Raw genomic sequence first — 17,886 nt, forward strand, 5'->3', positions numbered from 1 at the left:
GTGTTTTCTCATCTTTTATGCAACTCACCTTGTGATGTGGCAATGAAGTACTTGAAATAAGAAACCAACCCAGCTTTTACTGCTGTTGTGGATGGCACATTGTGCTGCAAACTTACCTTTTTCAGGCATGTATCTGATATTGTAATACATATAGAAAAAGGGTGGGGCAAGTTTGGAACACAACTCTCCTTTCATTAGTCTGACTTCTTTTCCTCTTCTTGCAACATCGCTTATTTAAAATCACCCAATGGTGATACTGCAATTTTAACAGTTCATTACAATAAATATTAAAAATATATATAGTTGTGTTGTTGCCACAAGATACAACACAATAATGTTAAGTTCAAAAAAAATCAACTTAAAATTATAATTGAAATTAACTTGATGGTAAATGTTTGTGCCATTGCAGGAGATTGCAGATATAATTTTGATCAAGATATGCAGAAGCATTTAAAGCAAAACAAAACACATCTGAGAATGGAGAAGACATGATGAGAAAGACACAAAAGCAAAAGCCTTGGTTCCGTTCAGTGTAAGATGGGCAGAAGAAAATTCTAACATATATTCAAGATGTTTTCAGTCTATAGATCAATAAAGTAGCAGTGCTATAATCTTTGTGATGTACTGACCTGGCCTCTTTGATATGCCATTATATATAATATAGTCAAGAGCATTGTATCGTTAGTTTTAAGACATACTGTCTTTATTTTCAAAATATTCTAGATGGAAATTGTGTGACAATTAAAAAAGCAATTAAAGAGAGTGATTAGAAAGTCTGTATAACTGTGATCCAAAAAAAACCCCTGATGTGATGTCATCTCATTAGTTTGGATAGAACACAACAGGAAGTACGAACAAATAAAATGCAATAACATCTATTTCTAACTTATGATGGAAGAACAATGACTAGATAGAGCTAGAAGCCAGTTTGTTTGTTTTTTTGTTTGTTGGATTTATGTGCCTCCCATCTCGTCTAGAGGCAACTGTGAGCAGCTTAACAACCTTAAAACTAGAAACTTTGAAATAAAAAAAAACAGTGATAACAAGAATCATAGTTATACTAAAATTTATCATTAAAAGATTGGGGTTGGGAAAGGGACACGAAGAACATGGTGTGATGTGGAGTCTTCTCTCAATCTACTAACCATCTCCAGAGTGATACACTACCCACTAGGGGTAAAATGTAAAATTTGTTACTATCAGTTCTGTAGGGGAGGCTTGGTGGGGCGGGGGGTGATGTGACCTGGTGGGTGTGGCCAACTTTTTTTTTTTTTACTTTTAAAAGCATTTTTTCTACAACCTCTTCAGCCAAAGAACTTGTAGAAACCATGCTTTTAAAGGGTTCTGATGATCAGGCAATTCAGCTGGGATCGCCAGAGGAAAAAAAGCTTTTAAAGGGTTCTGACGATCCCAGCTGAGTTGCCTAATTGCCAGAACCTTTTAAAAACATTTTTTCTACAATCTCTTTGGCCGAAGAGGTTGTAAAAAAAATGCTTTTAAAGGGTTCGGACGATCCCAACTGAGCCGCACGATCATCAGAGGCTTTTTTTTCTTTACTTTTAAAAGCATTTTTTCTTCCGTCGAAAAAAATGCTTTTAAAAGTAAAAAAAAAGCCTCTGATGATTGTGCGATTCAGCTGGGGTGGGTAGGGGGGTGCAGGGATTTTTGCTACCAGTTCTCCGAACCACCCACCACCATCGCTACCGGATCGGGCGATCTAGTCCGAAGCAGGAGCATTTTCACCTGTGCTACCCATCTATCCCACCCCCTTCGTGGCCCAGGACCCATTAGCAGAGCTAGGTCTTCAAGGCCCTTATAGAAGATCAGGAGGGTTGATGCAGATCTCATCTGGGGATTTTGGTATGCTGTTCCAATGAGAAGGCTTAAGAAACTGTTTGCAGACACAAGAAAACTGTCCTAGTCTTTTCCAATCTATTACTATCCAAGCAGTCCAAAGTATGAGAAGGATACTCCAATGAGAAGTTGTATAAAGAAGAAATATTTTAAAGTAAATAATATAGACACTTTTTTTTTTATTATGTTGTTGAGTAGTTATGTGCCTTCAAGTCAATGTTGATTTTTAGTTAAGAAGTAGAAAGATTTTCTCTAGTAGGATCTGCTCCAAGTATGATTTTTTAGGTCTTACAACAGTACACTCCTTCCCATTGGAACTGAGTCCATCCACCTTATTGCTGGTTAGCTTATTTATTTTTATTTTATTTATTTTATTTGTCACAACAGTATATATAAGCATAAGCATGAAAATAACTATATAATATATAAGCATATATATGAGCATTAGTATGTAATAACTATATTAATTGGATATAATGAAACAATAGGACAGGAATGGTAGGCACGTTTGTGCTCTTATGCACGCCCCTTATAGATCTTCTTCTCATCTTTCCTTCCAGCTTTCACAACATTAAATACTTCTCCAAAGAGTTAAGTCTTCACATAATGTATCAAAAATATGATAATGTGAACCTGGTCATTTGTGTCCTACTGAACTCCTTTGTTTTTCTAGCTATTCTTGTTAATTCTCCTCCAACACCAAAGTTTCTATCCTGTTTATTCAAAATCCAAATTTCACTTCCATAGGATTTCACAGAGAAAGCCATAAGCTATACTATTTTGATCTATACCTTTAGGTGTAGTCATACTCCTTCGCTAATCCAGGGCCATTTCATTTCATTATGATCTGTCCATACTGTGGATTCCTGACCTGTACATAGGTTTCTCATAATGAGATGTTCTGAGATTCCCCTTTTTCTAAGCACATTCCATAGTTTGACATGATTGACACAATCAAAGGATTTTTTTTTAATCAATGAAGTACATTTTGGTTTAGTGATATTATGCAGTCATATTTTTTTCCTTAATATTTGGCCATCTAATTCATAGTTTTTGAAGTTTTGAAGGTTTTTCCTAAACAATGATTCTTCATAAATCATGGCTTTATATAATTATATTTATAATCATAAATAATATAATATCATAAAATTATTCTTCAAGGATATGTAAAGGACCCGCTTGGGGGTCCCCTGGGCAATGGGGATGCCCATCCAATCCGGAAGTACCTTGGTAGGTGCTTTTAACATGAGTGTAGTAGTGTAAAATTATTATATCTATCTAAACATACAGCATCCATATACTACAATGAAATGAAATGAACAATGAGTTCAAGAAGAACATAAACATCTTTTAGGAATATATAGGAACCAACTACCTCCAAGAATTAAACCGTCATATACAAACATAGTTGCTGCATTGCTCATCATTGATAATCTCATTCTAATGTATTATTATGGCAAATGAAATGAAATTACAATGATTCAATAACTCAGAAATTCTCTGTTTGCTATTGCAATTCCCTAAAATGTAAAATCAATTTGTATATTTCTCTGCAACGCCATTAAATAAACCTAATGATTTCAATATAGACTCATTTGAGAAAGAAATAAAATCAATGCATATAGCAATTATTTCAATAATGGCATTTAATATTTATATCAAGTAAAACAGTGTAGATCCTTACAATTTTATAAAACAAAATATGTACTTAGATATGATAAAAATTTTCCCTGACATATACATGTCTACAGAGACTCCACAGATTACAATACACTACTACAGGTAGACCTCGGTTAACCATTCATTCAGCAACTATTCAAAGTTACAATGAGAAGACTTATAGCCAGTTCTCGGTTGCAGCTGTCTCAGCACCCCTGCAGTTATGTGATCACAATTTGGATGCTTGGCACCCAAGTCATAGCATCCTGTATGGCAGTCATAGCATCCTGTAGTCATGTGATCATCATTTGCGACCTTCGTTGCTTTCTTCCAACAAGCAAAGTCAATACAGAAGCCAGCAAGGAGTTGCAAATAGCAATCATATGCTTTCATGTTAGCAACCACAAGCGGAATTGCCTTTGTAAGATGGCATGGTCATGTGATAACACACTTTACAACTAAATTGTTTGGTGACAAAGTTCCCAGTCCAAATTATGATTGTTAACTAAAGATTACTTGCACATGGCATACTGGTGGTGATGACTCCAAAGAAACACAAATATATTCAAGAGAGTCCAAACCCAGTTACTAGTGGTCAGTACTAACAGATTACCATTATCCAATAATAATCACATTATTATAGATGCCACTTGCTACACACCAGAAAAATGAGGAGATATATACGGGCGAATGGATGGCATGTTAAGTTTGATAGATAAATAATAAATACATGTACTCCTTGATTTATGACCACATTGAGTCCAAAATTCCTGCTGTTAAGCAAGACAGTTGTTAAGTGAGTTTTGCCCCCTTTTACAACCTTTCTTGTCACATTGTTAAGTATATCCCTGCAGTTTTTAAATTTGTAACATGGGCATTAGGTGAATCTGGCTTCCCCATTGACTATACTTGTCAGAAAGTCACAAAAGGTGATCACATAAATACATGCCAGTTGCCAAGCATTTGAATTTTGATCATATAACCATTGGGATGCTGCAATGGTTGTAAGTGTGAAAAATGGTCATTAAACAAATGGTTGTAAGTCAAGGATTATCTGTAAATAAATACATACAAGCAACAACATGATGCATATCAGAAAGAGGGAGGACTTTCATTGCGATACAACCCTACTTTCATCATTTTGTCCTTCACTCTTTCCCACTGTGAAAGTGCTGCTATATACATGTGCGTATATTATTTCTCAGTTGTAGTAAAAAAACCAAAAAAACAAACAAACCACCCTACATTAGCTAAGTTGTGAAAATTCTTGTGATGTGGAATTTTGTTACTTCAATACAGCAGTTTGGTATAGTGGTTAAGGCACCAGGCTAGAAATCAGGAAACTTAAAAGTTCTAGCCCAACTTTGGGCCTTTGGGCCCATCATTCTCTCTCAGTCCAACTTACCTTACAAGCAGTGGTGGGATTCAAATAATTTAACAACCGGTTCTCTGCTCTAATGACCAGCTGGGTAGGTGTGGCTCGGTGGTCATGTGACCGTGTAGGTGTGGCCAACTTAATGTTGCTCACACCGATGGGCGCTTCACATTACTGTTACAATGTAATAAGGGTTAACCAGAGAGGCAGTTTCTGTAAGCAGGGCAATAAAACTTAGGCTAGGAACAACACCAGAATGTTTCCTTCCTGCCTTCCTTACAGGATTAGCCCTATAAAGTGGAAAAAACCAAAATAAGATTTCTTCCAACAATCGGTTCTCCGAACTGCTTAGAAAGTTAACAACCGGTTCTCCCGAATAGGTGCGAACCGGCTGAATCCCACCACTGCTTACAAGGTTGGTGTGAGAGAACAAAAGGAATATTAGATACTGTAGCTGCCCTAAGTTATTTATCAAGGTGGTCAAGGCAATACATAAATAATGAAATAATTTTTTTAAAAACAGAACAAAATGAATTTTGTTTTAATCAAGCTAATAAGGACATATAGTGATGAGGAGCATCAAGGTTAATGGGTTATGATCTAATTTGGTAACCTGACATTTTGCCAGCATCGTCAGTGTTGAAAGTCTTCTTGGTAGCTCACCAGCAACTGAGCAGGAACCAACTTGAGTTCTTGCATTTTTTAATAGGACTATTTAGACCAAGTCATTGGATTTTTGGAAAGTCTGCATTGATACAGTAATAAGGACAATTTTCAGTTTCATAGCTAACCTATGAAAATTTGATTGAATCTCTATTATTACATACAGTAAAACAACTTCTTTGTATGTATTATGTACATTGGTATATTAATGTTGTGCACTCCTGCTGCCTATTGGTATTGTGGCTTAGCTGGCCAACAACTGTAGAGGTACAAGCCTTTAACTAACAGACCCTCCATCCTACTTCACTTGTAAACTATTTTTGCCTTTTAACACTAGATCCTAGTTACATGCCATAATACTATCTTCTGGTACTAAAAATCTGGGCACAACATTCCAACTCTGCCTCTTTGGTTTCATCATTAAACTCCATGGTCTCTCAATTAAAAGTAATATTTAAAAAGTGCAGCCCATAACTGAATAAATGTCCCTGTTTCACTCCTATACATTGTAGGTTTCTTTTACACATGCACAATTCACATTACCTCCATTTTGCTTCTGCTGGGCTCAAAAAACTTAAAGACGGACATAAAGCCTTCTGTAGTGAAGGAGAGCGGGGCCTGGTATGCTGTAGTCCATGGGATCATGAAAAGTTGGACACAACTTAGTGACCAAACAACAGCAATGCCCAAGAGAAAAATATTATTTCCAAAATTTGTCTGTCCTCTGAAATCTGAAATTTTAAGTGCTCGCCACAGTCATATTTCCATCTTTCCTCTTCTTATGACATCTTCCAATGCTTTCATATCAAAGTTTTGGAATTCCCAACTTTTAACTCTCAGTAATCAGTTCTTCAAATTACTTACATTAATATTCACACATTACCAGAGTGTTAAAATTAGTAGGATAAAGGCAGGTTGCCAACTATTTTAAAATAACAATACAAACAGTTTTCCCTGCCATCCTGTTATAATATAGTTCCCTCTTTTCTAGCAAAATGAACTTGCTAAATGCAATGATTTATGAAGATGATGTGAAATGCGATCTGCCTCTGCTGTTGTATTTTCACTTAATGTTGTGTTTGTTTAGACCAACTATATATACACATTTCCCAAAATGTTGATATAATATTCTTCAGTAATATAATATTCTTCAGAATGGTCTATAGTTTGGAAAGTAGAAAATACCACCAAATAATAATAATAGTAGTAGTAGTAGTAGTAGTAGTAGTAGTAGTAATAATGATGTACTTGGTTGATACACAGGATGCTGGCAGCAACCCGTATCAACCATCAGCACCAGTCAATGGTATTTGTGATGCATTTTTGAATATTCAGTTGACTGAGTTTCATGTTTAATGAATAAAGTAAATAATAAAAATAATAATAGAGTTGGAAGAGACCTTGGAAGTCTTCTAATCCAACCCCCTGCCCAGGCAGGAAACTCTACACCACTTCAGACAAATGGTTATCCAATATCTTCTTAAAAATTTCCAGTGTTGGAACATTCACAACTTCTGCAGGCAAGTTGTTCCACTGATTAATTGTTCTAACTGTCAGGAAATTTCTCCTTAGTTCTAAGTTGCTTCTCTCCTTCATTAGTTTCCACCCATTGCTTCTTATTCTACCCTCAGGTGCTTTGGAGAATAGTTTGACTCCTTCTTCTTTGTGGCAACCCCTGAGATATTGGAACACTGCTATCATGTCTCCCTAGTCCTTCTTTTCATTAAACTAGACATACTGAGTTTCTGCAACCGTTCTTTAGAATCACCTTTGTTGCTCTTTTCTGCACTCTTTCTAGAGTCTCAACATCTTTTTTACATCGTGGCGACCAAAACTGAATGCAATATTCCAAGTGTGGCCTTACCAAGGCATTATAAAGTGGTATTAACACTTCACAAGATCTTGATTCTATCCCTCTGTTTATGCAGCGCAGAACTGTGCTGGGTTTTTGGCAGCTGCTGCACACTGCTGGCTCATATTTAAATGGTTGTCCACTAGAACTCCAAGATCCCTCTCACAGTTACTACTATTGAGCAAGGTACCACATATATGGTACCTATGCATTTTTGTTTTTTGTTTTTTGTTTTTGCCTAAATGTAGAACTTTACTTTTTTTCACTGTTGAATTTCATTTTGTTAGCACCCAATGTTCAAGTATCTCAAGATCCTTCTGTATCTTGAGCCTATCTTCTGGAGTGTTGGCTATTCTTGCCAGCTTGGTGTCATCTGCAAATTTGATGAGTTCCCCATCTATCCCCTGGTCCAAGTCATTGATGAAGATGTTGAAGAGTACTGGGCCTAAAACAGAGCCTTGGGGTACTCCACTGCATACTTCCCTCCATGTAGATTCAATTCCATTGAGGACTACACGTTGAGTGCGGTTGGTCAGCCAGTTACGAATCCATCTGGTGGTGATGCTGTCTAACCCATATTTTTCTACTTTATCTAGTAGTAGGTTATGGTCTACTTCATCAAATGCTTTACTTAAGACCAAGTAAATTATATCAATAGCATTCTCCTGGTCCACTAATTTTGTCATTTTGTCAAAGAATGCAATGAGATTAGTCTGGCATGATCTGTTTTTGACAAACCCATGTTGGCTTTTGGTTATTACTTTGTTTGCTTCTAGGTGTTCAATGATTCATTGCTTGATTATCTTTTCCAGAATCTTCCCTGGTACTGAGGTCAGGCTGATAGGTCTGTAGTTTCCTGGATCTGTTTTTTTTTTCTTTTTTTGAAGATGGGAACTACATCAGCTCTTTTCCAGTCCTCTGGCAGTTCCCCTGTGCTCCAGGATCTTTGAAAGATATAGTTCAGTGGTTCTGAGATCTCGTCTGCCGGTTCCTTCAGAACCTTGGGGTGTAATCTATCCGGTCCTGGTGATTTGAACTCATCTAGGGTAGACAGGTGTTCACTTACCATTTCCCCCCCTATTTTAACTTGTGTTCCTAATCTGTTTTTTGTGGTGCTGTTTTTGATAGGTTGGATTGTTTTTTCCTTTTGTGTAAAGACAGATGCAAAAAAATGAGTTAAGTAGATCTGCTTTCTCCCTGTTGCTTGTCACCTTCTTGCCACTTTCTTCCAGCAATGGGCCAATTGTTTCCTTGACTTTTTTCTTGTTTTTAACATGTTGGAAGAAGCTTTTTTTGTTATTTTTTACTTTTGTCGCAAGCCTTTGTTTGTTGTGAGCCTTAGCTTTCCTCACTTCATTTTTACAGGCTCGGGCTATTTGCTGATATTCTGCCTTAGTTATTTGCCCTCTTTCCACTTTTTATACTTGTCCTTTTTGTCTTTCAATTTGTCAGATAGTTCTTTATGCAGCCAAGCTAGTTTCTTTTGAGATCTATTATTTTTCTTCTTCATTGGTGCTAGACTGGGCTTTTATAATTTCACTTTTCAAAATTTCCCAAGCTTCTTGAGTTGTTTGAGAGAGCTTCCCCTTCTCAAGCTCTCTCTAAGTTTATTGAAATTAGCTCTCTTAAAGTCCAAAACTCTAGTTTGACTTTGTTCTACTACTTGTGTTTGCATAATGTTGAATTCCAATACTGCGTGATCACTTGCCCCTAAGGTTTTTGTAGCTTCAACACTTTCTATCATTTCATCTCTGTTAATGAGAATTAAGTCCAATATGGCTGATCCCCTTGTTGCCTTCTCTACTTTTTGGGAAACAAAGTTGTCTGCTAGGTTTGTTAGGAACCTGTTGGATCTTCCACTTGGTGCAGAGTTTGTCTCCCAGTTGATTTCAGGGTAGTTAAAATCCCCCATTACTATTGTGATGTGCTTCCTACATACCTTAGTTAGCTGAATAGCAAAAAATTCATCTACTTCCTCTCTTTGGTTGGGTGGCCTATAGTATAGACCTAAGGCAATGTCATTCCCCCCCTCTTTAATATTGACCCAAATGCATTCAAGATAATTTTGATCATTGTTGTGCTCTATTTCTGTAGAGATGTAGTTATTGCTTATATATAGTGCAACTCCACCTCCTCTATTATTTGATCTATTTCTTTTAAATAATTTATATCCCTCTAGCTGTATGTTCCATTTGTGGGTTTCATCCCACCAAGTTTCCGTAATGGCAACAATGGCCCTCCTTTACTTGCATTTCTAATTCACCCTGTTTATTCCTCATATTCTGTGCATTGGTGTATAGACATTTGAGTCCATTTTGATTGACCCTGTGTTTACTGTCTACATATTGTTAACCCATTGTAATTATTACCACATTTTTATAAGTAATTTAATTTGTCACTATGCATTATATGCCATTACTATTTTTATCTACCAACCTAGTGTGTAATAGATAAGCAATTCATACCATAGTTCAAAACTCGTCTTAGAATTAAACTACAGTATGCTTCAAGGTTGCAGAATAAATGAGTATCTTAAATATCTTAAACTCCAAAATTTGGCTTGGTAAACATCCACTAAAGTACCTCAGAAACATCTTAAGATTCCCTAAACAGAAATAAAAAAAAAATACCTCTGGCAGCTCTTTAGGTAAATAGAAAGCTTCCTTGCATTAGTTCTTATACAGCCTATAATATAGCTGAAAAATAAACCCAATCACTCAGACAATATGGTTTTAAAAGACAGAAAGTGGTGTCATTTTTTTGAAATATACTTCTAGAAAATACTGAATCCTCAATGCTTTCAACAGTTGTTTCTAAGGTAATAAGACAAAATGTCTTTGATTTGAATAAATAAAACTGAATATTAAAGAAAGTTTTGATCATAGAAAAAAATATTTAGGAGCAACATCAGAGTTATGCAGAGATTAAGGTGAGCTTGATTTATGAACGTGGGAACTGTAAACTATCATTTAACCTAACCCAAGTTACGCAGAAAACTTTTCTCGATACATTTTCAGAGTGCTGTACTAAATGGCATCTTCTGTTATCAGAAAATAGTATGTCAAATAATTGTTGGTGGTTCCCCACCCCCCAGAAATAAGCAGCTTTCCTGGCACATTCCTAACTGCTGATTCTCAATTTTCTTTTTATCAATCTCTTCCAGAAAAACATTTATCCCTTTCCATTCTGTAATACACACTTAGTTGGATAAGTACATTTTTAAAAGATGAGCACAGATTTGCATTTGAAAAAAGGGATGGGAAACTTTAAACCACATATATTTAATTTCACTTGATAAACCATTTTTGTTAATCAATTGTTTTCTTCCAGTCTTTGACAATCAATTCCTCAGAAGGGAATTCTTCCTGACTATTTGTCTTCTATAAATCTGGTTTATTCGATGTATATACAATTACATTACTAAATCTTACCATGTGAATATTGGTTATTTTTAGTTATTTGGTACTGACATTTCAATAAGTTTGATTGCATAGACTTAAGTGCATTTAATTAGCTTGTAGGCATCAAGTGTGTGGGTTGATATATGCAATTCAATATGCAAAAGACAAGAACAGCTTTCTTAAGATTGTATGAGGAGGATTTCAGAGTCTTACCCATTGCTCAATAAAGACCACTGAGTCTTACTTACTGCTCAGTAAAGAAATACAATTTAAATGACCCATGACCAACAGTCATTCTGCTTTTGCTTAACCTATCAGCTGAATGAGATCCCACATCCTCTTTGAATAACAACAATGGTTCCAATGTCATAATAACTGCTGTTATTAAGGGCTTTTTAAAACAAAATTGAATCTGTCTTTCTAGAGCTTAAATCCATTAATCTGTGTCCCGAAGAGTAGAAAATAAATTTGATTTTCAATGAAATTCCTTCTCTGTTATTTGAAGAGTACTATCACATAAACCCATGGTCTTTTTGTTTTGAAGACATTCCAAACTCCTTCATTCTCTTTTCATGGGAATCTGCTTAACTCTATATTTTGGTTTTTCTGGAGGTCCTCCAGAATTTAGCTATCACAGGGATATCACAATTTTCTCCTATGATTTAGAGCAGGGGTAGTAAGCCTTTTTATAACTACTGCCCACTTTTTTATCACTGTTAGTAGTAAAATTTTCTAACCGCCCACCAGTTCCATAGTAATGCACCATGTATCGTCATCTGCACATGCCTCTCACGCATTGTGGATTGGGTTTGGGGGGGGGCACCAGCTACTGGCTTGTCTGTTACAGCTTGGTGGTGTGGGGGGAGATGCACGAACTATTCTGGGATGAGGCTCTTTTGTTTGTAGTCGCACTATAGCGCCATTTAGTTTCACTTATGTAATGTGAACTAAATTTATGCGCGGGCGATACAAATACTATATTTTCAGAAATTTAAATTGTCATGGGGAATTTTATGAAAACCTAATGAAAATGTTTTTAAATAATGCTATGAATTTTTTTTAAAGTCAATTAAATTAAAAAAAAAGAAAGTGCTTCAGTACATCAGACAAAACCCCTACCACCCACCATGAAAGCTGGAATGCCCACTAGTGGGCGGTAGGGACCAGGTTGACTACCACTGATTTAGAGTTTCTAGCCTGACATCCCTCCTTAAACCTGTTCCGGTTGTCTTCTGAATCCTTCTTATTAAATTATGTCTAAAACTAAATATTCAAAGTAAGGTATTCTGATACCTGTAGAATAAAACCAAATCATTATTCCCCATAACTTGGCAACTGTCTAAAACTTATTCATCCTCATCTAAAACTCATTAATTCAAATACATATTCCTGTCAAGTAAGGAAATCCAAGTCACTATGTAACACTTAGGGTTCCCTTTATATAGAGAGAGGGCATCTGTAGAGACTTGATAGAAAATATCCTACTTGGTCATCACATAAAGTATCATCATATTTATTTGGTATGAAGAAAAACACCATTAAGTGTTAGATGACAATGGAATTCTTATTAAATGTCTTACGTTCTCGGAAAGATGTGAAGAGCATCTGGAATCGGCTATTTCGACTGCCTTCATCTGCCCACATGCGGATTACTCCAAGACCTGTACGCAGCATCACATCATTAGCAACAGTACTGCAAAACTTTGCTTTTAAATCGTCCACTGAGCTACTTCCATCATAGACAGCCACAAAGTTCCTTTTGCATTCATTAGAATTCTGCATTTCATAGTCCAAGAATCGTAAATATATCTATAAAAAAGAGAACAGTGAACATGACCGCATAGACCAACACTTGCATTTCCACATCACTTTTTGCTTTTCAAAGAATCCAGTGCTCTACAGCAAAAGAGTGAACAGTGATCATATTTATGTTCCACCGCTTCCAACAGTTCAGTACTTTTTTATATATATATAAATTTCCCCTGAGTTTTATACTTATTTAATTAACTACTTACTAAAGCCAATTATAAATTATTCTTTCTACTTTTTATATCCAAAAATTTTGTTTGTGATTTACCCTTTCCCATAAAAAGAAGCTCTTTTCATCTGAAATTGTTGCTTCTTTACTTCTTGTTCTTTTACAATCATTCTTTGCTCTTCCCCTGCTGCTTTCAACCTTTCTTCCTTAGTCACAGCCTCTACTTTAGATTGTATTTGCTTTACTACCTTCTCACACTTTTTAACCACATCCAAACTTCTCTTCCCATTTTAACTTCTAGCAGTGGTGGAGTTCCAGCCTTCAATACGTTAGTATAAAAATCTCTTGCTTTAAACACCATATTAAGTCGATATTTCTCTCCTTCATAATTTACTGTTAGTCCAGCTGAAACGTCCCATCTAAACCGTATCTGACGATTTCTAAATTCGTCCACCAAAAAAGCAAACTCTTTTCTATTTTTTAAAATAAGGGAATTTCTTTTAACACTAATACCTCTTGTATTTTTTTGAGTTTTATTTTTATAAGAAGCTTGTAAAATCTCAATCGTAATCTTCCTAGTTGTAAAATAAATCACTACATCTCTTGGTAACTGTCTTTCTCTTGCAACCCATGAATTAACACGATAGATGTTTTCAATTTGCGTTTTTAAGATCTACAGGTTTCTGTCCAATCATCTGTGCAAAAACCTCTGCAAAGACATATTTTGAATTCTCTCGCTTATTTTCTTTCAAACCTCTCACTCTCAATGCAGATTCCATTACTCTATATTGCAACAAAACTCGTTCTTCATCTGCAGTGTCTACCTTAGTCTGAAGCTCCTCTATTTTATTTTTAAGTCCAAATTAACTTGATTAACTTCTTCAACTCTTTCATCCAGCTGACTTGTGTATTCAAGAAAACTTTTAAATGCTGCTACCGTATCTTCTTTTATTTCTTCGTCCTGAGCTTCAAGAGTACCTTTAACTTTTATTATTTTCTCTTCAATTTCCTTGAACATTTGGTCTATAACAAAAATTTGAGCCTTTAGAAATTCCTTCAACTCTTCTTGTAATTTATATATTTGAGCTAATGAGGCACCAGTTTCCTTAAAAACAGCAGGCTTTAATTGCACAGAAGCCATCTTACTTAAACTTTATACTTTGCAACAAAATCAAATCTGTTCATAAACTCCTTATTTGGGTGGGGTAAATCAATTCTGCAATCCTTCAACTTTTCTCTTTAACATTTCTTTACATAAGTATAAAATCCAGTGAGTTTAAACAGAGTTAAGGGCACTAATGATGCTAACGAGGACTTCCTTAACTTTCATTTTCACACCCTATTAAGCAGAGGCGCCATTTCCTTTCTTCTCAAGTACCGTTCAAAGATTGAGTTGAGGTCTGGTGCTTATATCAACCTGTCCTCCTGCCTTTGCTCCATCTGCTTAAGGTAAATTAAGATTGATCTTCATCTTGATAGCAGAGATGGTCGCGACATTTTGTTCTGCATTAATAAATTAATGCAGAGGATCCCGGATCCGGAGCTTTCGCCAGGCTTAAATAGGGAGCTCTCATCCTTTTTGCCCCTAGAATTTTTTCTGGGGCTCTCGGGGAGCTCTACCTCTGCCTGGCAGCTCAGGGAAAGGTTTCCAAGCCAAGGGAAAGGTTTCCAAGCCATCAGACAGCTGATGAGCGCTGTCTGAACGACTTTAACAAGATCATGGGGCTGATGGTCCAAAAGGACCGTCTCCAATGCCTGCGGCACCACTGGAAGTCCCGTGGAATAATTTTCTCAGGTATGCTTATCACAAACTCATTATGATCAAGTCTAGGTATGCACATAACAATAATCAAAGGGTCTTTATTTTACTCAGAACAGAATAAGAAATGAGTATGCTTCTTCATATAGTTTCACCACATTATATTATTTATTAGTAGTCTAATAAATTATTATTAGTCTGGGTGATACCATCTGGGATGAGTTTGATACTGTGACTCCCAAGGACATGGACAGGATACTGGGAAGTCTGAATGTGACCACATGTTTATTGGACCCGTGTCCCTCCTGGTTGGTGCTGGCCACACAGGAGGTTACACGAGGCTGGCTCCAGGGAATTATCAACGCCTCTTTGATGGAGAGTGTCGTTCCTACCGCCCTGAAAGAAACGGTGGTGAGGCCCCTCTCAAGAAGCCCTCTCTGGACCCAGCTGTTTTGGCGAACTACCGTCCTGTCTCCAACCTTCACTTTGTAGCGAAGAGTGTGGTGGCACGGCAGCTACCCCAGTACCTGGATAAAACTGTCTATCTAGACCCATTCCAGGCCTGGGTACAGCACGGAGATGGCTTTGGTCGCATTGGTAGATGATCTCTGGAGGGCTCGGGACAGAGGTTATTCCTCTGCCCTGGTCCTTTTGGATCTCTCAGCGGCTTTTGATACCATCGACCATGGTATCCTGCTGTGACGGTTGGGGAGTTTAGGAGTGGGGGACACCGTTTTTCGGTGGTTCTCCTCCTATCTCTCTGACCGATCGCAGACGGTGTTGGCAGGGGGGCAGAGATCGACTGCAAGGCACCTCATATGGGGGGTGCCACAGGAGTCGGTTCTCTCGCCTCTCTTGTTCAACATCTATATGAAGCTGCTGGGCAAGATCATCTGTGGTTTTGGGGTGAGGTACCAGCTGTATGCTGATGATACTCAGCTGTACATTTCCACCCCAGGCCATCCCAACGAAGCCGTCAAAGTGTTGTCCCAGTGTCTGGAGGCCGTGCGGGTCTGGATGGGGAAGAACAGGCTTAAACTCAGCCCCTCCAAGACTGAGTGGCTGTGGATGCCAGCATCCCAGTACAGTCAGCTGCAGCCATTGCTGACTGTTGGGGGCGAGTCATTGGCCCCAATGGAGAGGGTCCACAACTTAGGCGTTCTCCTGGATGGTTGTCCTTTGAAGAACATCTGATGACCATCTCCAGGAGAGCTTTTTATCAGGTACGCCTGATTCGCCAGTTGCGCCCCTTCCTTGACCGGGATGCCCTATGCACGGTCACTCATGCTCTTGTTACCTCTCGCTTGGATTACTGCAATGCTCTCTAAATGGGGCTCCCCTTGAAGAGCACCCAGAGGCTGCAGTTGGTTCAGAATGCAGCTGCGCGGGTGATAGAGGGAGCCGCTCATGGCTCCCATGTAACACCACTCCTGCGCAGGCTGCACTAGCTACCTGTGGTCTTTCGGGTGCACTTCAAGGTGTTGGTTACCACCTTTAAAGCGCTCCATGGCTCAGGACCGGGTTATTTACAGGACCATCTGCTGCCACCGTGTGCCTCCCATCGACCCATGCGCTCCCATAGGGAGGGCCTCCTCAGGGTGCCGTCAGCCAAACAATGCCGGCTGGCAACCCCCAGGGGGAGAGCCTTCTCTGTGGGGGCACCTACTCTCTCGAATGAGCTTCCACCAGGACTTCAACAGCTTCCTGACCTCCGGACCTTTCGCCGCGAGCTGAAGACGTCCTTATTCTTCCGCGCAGGGCTGGCATAAAACTATTAGTAATTTTAATTGGGTTTTTTACAGTTCTAGTGTGTATTTTAACTAATGGGCCAAATTGAATAGGTTTTTTAATGGGTTTTTTAACTGTATATTGTATGTTTTATGGTGTTTTTACTTGGCTGGAAACCGCCCTGAGTCCTTCAGGAGAAGGGCGGTATAGAAATTAAATTATTCTTATTCTTATTATTTACAGAAAGGGGAAAAACGTAAGAAATATTTGTCCCTTTTTCTTCTGTTTGTCCACTCTTTTCTGTTTTTTTTTTCAAAATTAATATCAGTTGTTTTAAAGCCAAGGAATGTTTAAGAGAAAAAAAGATTTAAGCATTCTTTTCTTATTTCTTTAAGTAGTGAGAATATTACCTGCTTATTTTTAAACAATAAAATAAAACCATCTAGAATTTGTTAACTTTTCTATAATTTAATTGTGAAATATCAAAATTCCTCTACAGGTGTTCTCTCTCTCTGCACTTCAAACTTTAATGCTCCAGAGCAATGCATAGCAGAATCATTCAATGCCTAATCAGACCTAATGCAGCATCAGCAATTAAAATAATCAGTCCAAAATAATTTAGTAAAACCCTTGTGTCCAAATAGGCTACAAGTAAGATTTGAAGTTTGGGAATTGAGACATTCTTCCATTGGGAAAAAAAAATGTCTTTTACTGCCTGCCCATTTAATTTCTTTGTAAGTACAATAATGACAAATAGTTTCTAACATGCAGGATAAAACACAAAAAAGGACAAAGCGCTATCTTATTTTGCTCATCTTCTTGATTATTCTCAAAAATGTTTAAGATGATACGAAGACAAAGAAATATACAACCTGGTGGGGCAGAAGCAAGAACAAAGCTGTTGCAAGGAAAATATTTTTTTCTCTCTTATACTACATTTTAAATATCAAAATTTCATACCCACAGATCTAGTTCTTTCTAGAAATCAGTGGTTGTTCTACTGCTGCAGAAATAAACGTGTCTTTTTTAAAAAAAAAACTAACAAAATAAGCATGTCAATCCAAATTTTTGCCACAATCTTTATGCATCCAGGCTCAAAGAGTCTAATAGCTTTAGATATGCATTAGGTATGCAGTGTATTTGGAAAACAGATCTTACAATTTTTGTTGGACCATTTCCAAAAGAACAAATTTATAGTACTTTATAAACTTTGGGTCCAACAACTGAGAAAGGTGTTTCGCTTTGAAGAACCTTAAATCTTCAAGAAAATACTGTGCATTTCTAATTGAAAAGGAACTCAGTATTGCTGCAATACTGTGCTGATGCTATGGGGCCACATAATCAGTCCTATTTTTGGCTCCAAAAAAGATGAAAAATGACCCACAGATATTTGAAGTGAATGCTCTTCTCAAGTCAATTTGTCCTAAAACAAATAGCAACATCTTCAAAATAAAACAGTATAATTTGCTGGATCATCAGATGTTTTAGGTGAGTGGAAATGCTGTAAAGTTTATTTTCTAATCAGTTAAGAAATTCAAAAGTGATGGAACCAAAATGTATTTTATTTCAGTCTTCTTGAACTAGGAATCGTTGCTATCCACTGTGAATGCTGTATGC

The 17,886-nt window shown here is 37.3% G+C and overlaps 1 protein-coding gene across 1 annotated transcript in view; it reads right to left on the minus strand.

Moving 5' to 3' along the window:
* The window catches only part of NETO1 (neuropilin and tolloid like 1), a 107,041-nt gene that overhangs the window by 18,075 nt on the left and 71,080 nt on the right, over positions 1-17,886 (minus strand). Inside the window, exon 7 of the mRNA XM_058178197.1 lies at positions 12,385-12,613. Coding sequence (XP_058034180.1) covers positions 12,385-12,613 — 229 coding nt within the window. The remainder of the gene's footprint in view (positions 1-12,384; positions 12,614-17,886) is intronic.

The sequence above is a fragment of the Ahaetulla prasina genome, chromosome 3, assembly GCF_028640845.1.
Source record: "Ahaetulla prasina isolate Xishuangbanna chromosome 3, ASM2864084v1, whole genome shotgun sequence".
Lineage (NCBI taxonomy): Eukaryota > Metazoa > Chordata > Lepidosauria > Squamata > Colubridae > Ahaetulla > Ahaetulla prasina.